The 10,052-nt window shown below is 38.7% G+C and overlaps 1 protein-coding gene across 1 annotated transcript; it reads left to right on the top strand.

Annotated features, from left to right (window-relative positions):
- fgf4 (fibroblast growth factor 4) lies at positions 1-5,108 on the top strand. The gene is made up of 3 exons (XM_051701117.1): positions 1-638; positions 1,667-1,770; positions 2,673-5,108. The coding sequence occupies exons 1-3, from the start codon at positions 329-331 to the stop codon at positions 2,847-2,849; spliced, it is 591 nt and encodes a 196-aa protein (XP_051557077.1). The 5' UTR covers positions 1-328; the 3' UTR covers positions 2,850-5,108.
- The last annotated feature ends 4,944 nt before the right edge of the window (positions 5,109-10,052 follow it).

Below are 10,052 nucleotides of genomic sequence, written 5' to 3'. Positions count from 1 at the left end.
TGCACTAGGTAGTGTGTGATGTAATTTCGCTGCAGATATAAATATCGTCGGCCAGGGAAAAGTGGCATGGCTGAGCTGGGCTAGCACATTCACGGTCAACATTTATTTGTTTAATTTTTTCCAACTTTTGTGTGAAAGCAAAACAGCTTGAAGTGTAGTCTCTAGAGAGGAAACCCACAGAGCGCGACTTCATGCCGCTCACTTGGGTTGACCTTAGCTCTGTCCGTGAGTAAGCTTTTTTGGCATTTGTGCGTCTTTTTTGGCTGCCAACACAAAGAAAGACGACATTTTTAGAGTCTTCAACTTCTTCAGACACTCACCTGTGTCCATGCTGGTCAGAAGGATGAGTGTTCAATCGGCCCTCTTACCAATACTGGTCTTGGGACTTGTGACAAGCTCAGTGCGCTGCGCTCCGCTGCCCGGCAGACAGAGCGGCCCCGTGGAGCGACGCTGGGAGACACTCTACTCTCGCTCTTTAGCTCGAATCCCCGGGGAAAAGAGAGATATCAGCCGGGACAGCGATTATCTTACGGGCATTAAAAGACTGCGACGTCTCTACTGCAATGTTGGCATTGGGTTTCATCTCCAAGTATTACCGGACGGTCGTATAACCGGCGTGCACAACGAAAACCGCTACAGTGAGTTTTATTGGTTATTTAAATGTATGCATGTTGAACTGGTTGTTGGATAGTTAAACATGTAACGCACTTTAAGTGATGTTTAAAATTGGCACCCAACTGAAATGCGAATTAGCCTACAGAATTACGAAAAAGTCATGGGACAAAACTTTATCGCTAAATAAAATGTACGCTTTCCAGTGGTAATTTTGTTCAATTGAGATATAGGGATAATAAATAACTTTGACAATAAATACATTTTACATCGTGCTGTTTTAAATGGAAAACAACAACAAACCCCTGCTGTAGACTTTTAATTTACATTTCTCGAATCAAGTCAGGTGTGGCAGCCTAGTGCGCCCCAGCATCTGGCATCCTGCATTACGCACGCAACAGGTCTCTGTAACCAAAGCAGAGTCGGAACAGGGCCAGAATCCCAAAGCCTAAAGTTAGGAGCGAGATAAACTCATCCTTTACGGCGGATTAACCCCTTGGTCGTGTGTTTTCAATAAAGGCACAAATGCATTTGCAATGCAGTTTGGAACGTCTATTTTCAATGACGCGCTTTTATGTGCGTCTCCAAAGTTAAACAAATGGTTTGCGCTATTTCTGTTATTAAATAAGACTGAGCTGGGATACATTACATACCTTACATCAGAGTGTAAATACAGGCTAATAGCCTTGTTATGAAGTGGTCAAGGCAATATTTCGAGGATCTTCAAAAGTTGTTTGCTGAGGGAAAACCGAAAAAACATATAGGCTATGCATGACACTTTCGATGACAAAAGGATGCTTTTATTTTTATTTATACAAAAAAAAGTAGAAGTGCCTATATGATAGCCTACATATTGGTGTTTCAGAGAAAGAACAGATGCACTTCGGGAAATCTGAAGAGGCGGAAAGTGTCATTTCCTTCTAAAAAGATGCTGTGGCTACCTAAACGTAAACACTTCCAATTTTTAGAAAGGCACTCATCATTGGGAGTTGCCAGACAGGGCTAAAGATGTAAGCCAAACAAGGTCATTTGTTTTCTTTGTTGTGTGTTTCAGGTCTTCTCGAGATATCTCCGGTGGAGAGGGGAGTTGTGACACTGTTTGGCGTCCGGAGCGGTCTATTCGTGGCCATGAACAGCAAGGGGAAGCTTTACGGATCTGTAAGTGTATGAAATGATTTACGACAGCTTTCCGCCCGTGAATGTTCTTATCAGAGCTCGATGACATATCACCCTGTACTTGAGTTACCCAAACCCCCAACCTCCCCACCTCGCAGTCTCCGACAGCGTTACATTGTTGTACTCAGTTATGGCGTGTTTCCAGTGCTTAGTGGTGTTTTCATTGTGGGCCGGACAAACCCAGGAACGGTAGCGCAGTAGATCATTCAGACTACGCATTCCATTCTTAGCATTGCCAGCCAACACATGCACCTACTGTCCTTCTCAGAGTAAAGATGAACTGGCCAAAGAGGACCACCCAAACTGTATGCTGCAGCCCTTTTCGATTCCTTCATGCTCAGGCTAGCCCAGGCCTCAAAAAAATAAAAATGCATCTAAGCAAAAATAGCACTAGGCATATATTTGGTGATATAGATACAGTATACATGCAGGTAAAGTTGAACACTTTGCCACTTGCATTTTTATAAATATGATCCAAATGGCTACATCAATGTCATTCCATACTAGATTAGTATGAATGATCTTGATTTATAAAGAAAGATGATTAAGCTCGAGTGTCTCACTTTACCTGTATTTACCCTATAAATTTAGCATTGTCAAAGTCAAGGATTTAATTACTCGATTTTCTCAAAGCAATTTTAAGAACAAACCGAGACTGTCTCTTTTTATTTGCCATTGATTAGATAATGCATATGGCAAAAGTTGATTCTGTGTGTTCCACAAAAAAAACAAAAAATAAAACAAACAAACTCTACCTAGGCTACCTCTTCACAGATATTGTGCTGCACAGGAACAGCGACAGCCTATAAACGAATCACTACAATTATAAGGCAGTCTCAAAATGTCGAATAAAATACTAATAATTGTTATTTCCCACATTTTAGGTGCAGTACACAAGTGAGTGCAAATTCAGAGAAAAGCTCCTCGCAAACAACTACAATGCGTACGAATCGGTGGCGCATCCTGGGATGTACATTGGACTGAGCAAGACTGGCAAAACAAAAAAAGGAAATCGAGTATCAACAGCCATGACGGTGACACATTTCTTGCCTAGAATCTGAGCTCATTTGAAGGGGGCGCAAATGTCGGAATGCGGGGAAACTCCGGACGATGCACTTTCTACAGAAGTTACCTACATATGAGGTTGAGTGTATCGTGTCATGTGTATAAATATTAGACTATTTATAACTGTTGATTTTATATTGCATCATCACGTGGAAGAGAAAACAATTAATTTATTTGTTAATTTATCCTCGTTGCTGCTACTATACGTGTTCATCTACAAGTGAAATTCCTTCAATGTACACACTATGTTTTTGCACTGTTTTTTGTTGTTGTTCTAAAATGACCGTTTTGGAGAGGTGGTATTTGTCCTTCGTTGGAAAGCATATCTGAAAGTCTTAGGTCAAGCTTCCGACTCGTTAAGGTGTATCAACCCCCATAGTATTAACACTGGAGCAATTGTCCAGTGTCTGAGCTCCTTTGTGCGGAGCTTGGACCTAACTGAAGCAGTGTCGGCTTACTCTAGCTTACTGAAGTTCTACCCCTTCAAATCTGTTTTTAGCTCTGCCGGGGGGTTGAACTTTCAACTTATCCGCAGTCAATCTTTGTCACATCTCTAAGGCTCCGGGTAGAGAGAGGTAACGTCTTTAACATACATTGGAAGAATTTAAAAATTCAAAGGCATCGGTGTGCATTGCAATGCAGATACTGTACCCTGATCCCCTTTTAAAAATACATGCTTTTCAATGCCAAGTTCAATTCAGTCTTCTATGTGGCATAGGGCCGGAACCGGAACTAGGTGTCTGGGGGGAGGGGGTACCAAAAGATCAGTATTCTTCTAAGAGGGTAAACATGTAAACAAAAATGTTGTGGTGTGTTAGTAACCTTAGAGTTTATTGTAAAAACAATGTCACAACTTTCAAAGTAAGTTAAGAGGAGGCATATGGAGGCTTATTCAGTCTTTTACTACCTCATGCAGTTTCCAACTGATTGAAAATCAGCTGAATGTTTAGTTCTAAGTCTTCTGAGGGCGGCTACTACCACTCTGTGAAGTTCAGGCGACCATAGCGTCCTAGTTGCGCCTTGTCACGTTTGAGCTATCTTTACCCTGTGATTTACTTTTAGAAAGTATAATCATGTTGGAAATATTTGCAAACAGCTGTTAGACTATACTATATGCTCAACCAGTAACCCTATATTTTTTCTTTATAGATTTTGTAAATATAATACGGTGCAAAACTGGGAAGCTGCTTTTAAACATGGCATTGCATGCTGGCAAAGTAAATATTTCGATATACATTCATGCAGGGAAAAATAAGCTTTCCACCTTAAACATTTGAAACATATATTTGCGAGATGTTATTTTAAGTAAAGCATTCCTTATTGTCATCACTGTGGCTATAGAGGCCTACAGGTAATTGAGAGAATATGAAAATGTACCTTTGTTAAGTCTTTCCGTATTAGTTGCAATGAGTGTCAAACTGGACTAAAAATGGATGGAGAGTGGAGAAAACTTCTTTAGAACATCTTAAGATGGGTCAATTTTAAAAGATAAATTTGTCATCAATTGCATAAACCCATTCTTCAAAATTGTATTTTTTATTTTATTGAATGCAATCTCAAAACCTTGTTTGAGTTGTTACATGTCCAGATTTGCCATTTGTTAATTGGTGTGCCCTGCGTGGATGCGCTGATCAATTAGTTTCAGGTGATGACTCTGAGCTACCTAAACTAAAGCTGAAGAAGGGTTTCTCTGTATTTCTCCCTTTTTCACAGCCGTGTCAAACCTCTTTCCAATTGGACATGTTTTGCATCAGTGTGGATGTTGTTTACAATAGTCCGGATGGGCACTGAAGGCAAATAGTTCCTTTGACCCTCATCACAATGTAGAGACAAATCACTGGACTTGATTTGTTTAACAAAAAAAAAAAAAAAAGAAGCTATATCAACAGGCATGACCTAGTAGCCTGAGGGTAACGAGATTAGAGAAAACAGAAATTCATCATCCGTCGCTAATAAACTGCCACTTCAAAACAACAATGTTCCAAAACAGTGAAAAAATTGACATTTTTGGAGCTGGGATGAATGCAGTGTATTGAAATAAACTATAAACCATTTCTCTGTCAAATTCCCATAAGTCTTATCATCCATTAACTGCCAGTTGTATTTGCATCCATTGCAGGGCTCTATAGCAGTTGGGCTGATGTTTGAGTTCTGTAGTAGTGTGCTCTGAATCCTGTTGACATTTACCAAATATTGTCTGTAGTTTTATACAGGTCCTGTTAAATATTGTGATGTATGTGCTGTGCACATGATGATACCCTAACTTTAATGGAAGTTAATAAATATGTAAATCATACTGATCTGAGAGTTGTTCAGTTCTTCCAAGCACCAACAAAAGGAAATAAAAGTTCAATGAAACAGGGTTGATATAGTTTTGAATGTTTAATTACATTCCTATTTCCAATTTGTAATTCCAATTTAGTTTAGTTTTCATTAGTTGTCCAAAGATTCAGAAATTAAGGGGAGCTCAGGGCAAAAATGCTACCAAAAATAATAAAAATGCCCCAGAGTTTCAAAATGTGGGTAAAAAAGTGCCCTTGCAATGAATTCTTCTGTTTTTTTATTTGTAACATCTGATATAGATCCTATTTTTATAGTCCTACATACATATTCTGCCATAAAATATGAGTTGACGTTGATTGAATTTTTAGGGTTAGAGGTAATATTAAGGGGCAATTATTGCCCCTTAATAAAAAAAGTTAAGTTCTGACCCTTGTTGTCACTCAATCTCTGTTTTCTAGTTTCAGTTTAGTTTATTTGAGTGTTTTGTTTTTATTATTATTATTATTATTATTATTATTTTTTAGTATTTCATGACTGCCAAAGCTAATGCTTTAACTGATTTCATTTAAAAATGTTCAACAACATTAAATTTCGCAGGGCCGTCTAGTGTTTTTGCTGTCCAGTGGAATTTTCATGTTTAGAAAATACCAAAATTACTTCAAGGTCATTAAATTTTTTTTTTTTTAAACTAAATAAAATGTAATTCGTTTTGGAGTTATAAATTATTTTAGTTTAGCATCAGTGTTAATCCAGGTTCGTTTTTATTTCAGTTAATGACATTTTTTTAAATTTAGTTTCCTTTGTAGTTTTCATTAATGATCAGTAATACCACATTGACAGCTACAATAAAACACCTAAAACGACAACATCTCCCAGCATATAACTATAGAATGGGGCCTTTCCCTGGTCAAGCTAAAAATATACTCACAGACTTGTGCCACTAGATTATGTGGGCCCATCTGGAGTGCTGTGGCTGATATTTCTACAAGGGCAGCACAGCCAAGATACTCTCATTCTGTTGTTTACCTTGCCCAAGCCCAGTGTACAAATTGTGTGGTTTTACCATCCACACAGAGCCAAGAAGTCACTCTTGGGAGTGGAATCCTCTGCCTTACTTCTATGAACTTCACTAAAGGTTCAATGGTGGACTCCACTGTAGCCCTTCCAAGCATGCAATTCCATGAAAGGGGACCCCATTTAAAGTGGTATGGGCCCTTACTTTTTCTGTGTCCTGACTAATTGAGGGGATATGTCAGACTTGCCTTTGACACCCTGATTGGCTTTTACCCTAGAACAACTGCCAATACCCTTTTTGCAATCCAGAAACTGACATTCTATGCAAACAGAGTTATGCATTTCCATGTTTCGCTGGCACATAAGCTTTAAGGTGACATTAATGACTAAGAATATGCCGCTTCTGCCCCAAAATTGTCCCTAAAATCAGCTGTCTTTTTGAAAAGAGGAATTTTAGCAACTGCTGCAATAAACTGGAAAGTTTCTAAATACAGTGAGGTTTAAAAGTCTGAGACCACATTTTTCCCCCATTTAAATCTATTAATAAACAGAAGATTTTATGATTTTGAAAGAAAAAAAAGACAAAAAGAGAAAACGTTTATAATTCAAATTCAGTATAAATATTTTAGATGAAAAGTTCTAGTACATTAATAAAATGAAAGCAAATTTGAGACATTGATCATGTTAACTCCTTTGTACAAATGGTCAGATTTTCCTGTTTTCATTGAAGCGCACAAGATGCTCCTTGGAAAATTCTCAAATCATGCTGGATTAACTTTAATCATCAGGTTTTGCACAAACTTGTGGACTCTATGCCATCTCCAGTGCATGCTGTCAGTAAAGCAAAAGTGGGACATTTCAAATACCAAGAAATGAAACTTTTCACTCAAATTGTTATGCTGATAATATAATTTGCCATGAAAATGTTTGTATTAAATTAGACAAGGATGCAAAATGGAAGCATTTTCACAAGTGGTCTGTTTCAGACTTTCGGAACCAGCTGATTTGTGTAAATCTATTTAAAAATTAAACTTTGTAAATATTATAAATAACAATTAAAGAGCCACTTTAATATTCACATCACACAGGTTAATGGCTGGCAACATGCAGACACCCCCAAATAGAAGACAATATACACTGTATGCATTCAGTCCATTCAAATAAACAGATCCCTGAAATGCAGGACAGGCGAAGTGAGACAGGTGTGGTCACTTAATACACATGTATTCCTGGCCATGAGCTGGGGCTAAATAGAGACCTATCATTGCCTAAAAGAATGACAGCTTTCTGCTCCAATAAACTCTGAGAGCTGTAAAGCCCCCCACCCCCCAAAAAATGTGTTTCTCTGCACCACCTATCTGCATCAGTTTCATTGTCTGTCACCCAAATAAACATTCCTCCCCCTCTCAAGTGCCTCTTCTCCATTAAGTCTTTAGATCATAACACGCCTTTCAAGCACAATAGACTTCACAGGGCAGGCCAGCAGCCTAACAGCTCACAACAATGTGTCCGCTAACAAAAAGTATATTGAGAGTAATTCACTTGCTGATGCTCTGGCAGCCAGATGCTGGTTTGAAGACAGAAGAGAAAAGAAGGAAGCAGAGGTGGAAGGTGAAACTACTTTAGCATTGTCTACGGCCCATCCTTCTGTAAGGACAGAGAGCATGTGACACATGTAGAGCTCTTCAGGGGCAAGTCGGGATCACTGCAACCTCCAAATCACAAAGTATTTACTGTAGGATACACATAACACATTACATGACCTCAGGCAATGCATGTTTAACAATGAAGACAACCAAAGGCATAATACTTCAGAGTTTCGTACTTTCAAGTTAAAAAATAAAATCGTAAGAATGGTGTTGTATTAAATGTAAAAGCAGGCTGAAGATATTAGGCTTTCTAATGTTATCAGCATAACAATTTGATTGAAAAGTTGAATTAAAAGAATGTACATAAATGTCTTAGTATTTAGTCTCCCTTTTCTTTAAATGACAGCATGCACTTGAGTTGGCAAGGACTACACAAGTTTTTGCAAAACCTTATGATCCATGTAATCCAGCATGATTTAAGAAATTTCCAAAGAGCTTCTTGTCTGCTTCAATGGAAAAACAACAACAAAAGAAATATTACCTTTTGTTGAGTTAACATGGTCAATGTCACTAATGTGCTTACATTTGATTAGTGACCTGATTAGTGCAGAATCTAAAATACATCTTCTTAATTTTAAGTCATGAACAGATGTTACAGTTCTATGCAGAAAAGCATTTCTGAACATACAACACGTCGAACATTGAGGCGGATGGGCTACAGCAGCAGAAGACCCCTCCGGGTACCACTACTGTCAGCTAAGAACAGGAAACTGAGGCTGCAGTGGGCACAGGCTCACCAAAACTGGACAGTAGATCATTGGAAAAACATTGTCTGGTCTGACGAATCTGGATTTCTGTTGCGACATGCAGATGGTAGGCCCACTTCAGCCTCAATTTTCTGTTCTTGGCTGACAGAAACGGAACCCGATGTGGTCTTCTGCTGTTGTAGCCAATCCGCCTCAAGGTTCGACATGTTGTGCATTCTGAGATGCTATTCTGCTCACTTAAATTGTACAAAGGGGTTATCTCAGTTACCATAGCCTTCCTGTCAGCTCGAACCAGTTTGGCCATTCTCCGTTGACCTCTCTCATCAACAAAGGCATTTTCTGTCCACAAAACTGCACTCACTGGTTGTTTTTTTGTTTTTTGCACCATTCTCTTTACACTCTAGAGACTGTTGCTTGTGAAAATCCCAGGAGAACAGCAGTTACAGAAATACTCAAACCAGCCCATCTGGCATCAACAATCATGCCATGGTCAAAATCACTAAGATCACATTTTTTCCCCATTCTGATGGTTGACCCATATCTGCATGATTTTATACATTACACTGCTGCCACATGATGGCTGATTAGATTATCGCATGAATAAAATGTACAGGTGTACCTAATAAAGTGGCCGGTGAGTGTATGTATATTATATATATATACATATATACTGACAAAGGTTTGGAATAAAGTACAGATTTTGCTCTTATGGCAGGAAATTGGTACTTTTATTCAACAAGGTGGCATTCAACTGATCACAATGTATAGTTAGGACATTAATAACATGAAAATTACTTAAAATTTGAAAAAAATGTTCATCAAAAATCCTCCATGTGCAGCAATGACAGCTTTGCAGATCCTTGGCATTCTAGCTGTCAGTTTGTCCAGATACTCAGGTGACTTTTCACCCCACACTTCCTGTAGCACTTGCCATAGATGTGGCTGTCTTGCCGAGCACTTCTCACGCACCTTACAGTCCACTGATCCCACAAAAGCTCAATGGGGTTAAGATCCATAACACTCTTTTCCAATTATCTGTTGTCCAATGTCTGTGTTTCTTTGCCCACTCTAACCTTTTCTTTTTGATTTTCTGTTTCAAAAGTGGCTTTTTCTTTGCATGTCTTCCCATAAGGCCTGCACCCCTGAGTCTTCTCTTTACTGTTGTACATGAAACTTGTGTTGAGCGGATAGAATTCAATGAAGCTGTCAGCTGAGGACACGTGAGGCATCTATTTCTCAAACTAGAGACTCTGATATACTTTTGCTCTTGTTTAGTTGTACATCTGGCCTTCCACATCTCTTTCTGTCCTGGTTAGAGCCAGTTGTCCTTTGCCTTAGAAGACTGTAGTGTACACCTTTGTATGGAATCTTCAGTTTTTTGGCAATTTCAAGCATTGTATAACCTTCATTCCTCAAAACAATGATTTACTGATGAGTTTTTAGAGAAAGCTGTTTTTTTTTTGCCATTTTTGACCTAATATTGACCTTAAGACATGCCAGTCTATTGCATACTGTGGCACTCAAAAACAAAGACAATGCTTCATTT

Source organism: Myxocyprinus asiaticus, chromosome 1 (assembly GCF_019703515.2).
Source record: "Myxocyprinus asiaticus isolate MX2 ecotype Aquarium Trade chromosome 1, UBuf_Myxa_2, whole genome shotgun sequence".
In the NCBI taxonomy this organism is placed as follows: Eukaryota; Metazoa; Chordata; class Actinopteri; order Cypriniformes; family Catostomidae; genus Myxocyprinus; species Myxocyprinus asiaticus.
The sequence above is the reverse complement of the archived record's forward strand: the minus strand, read 5'-3'. Positions and strand labels throughout refer to the sequence as shown.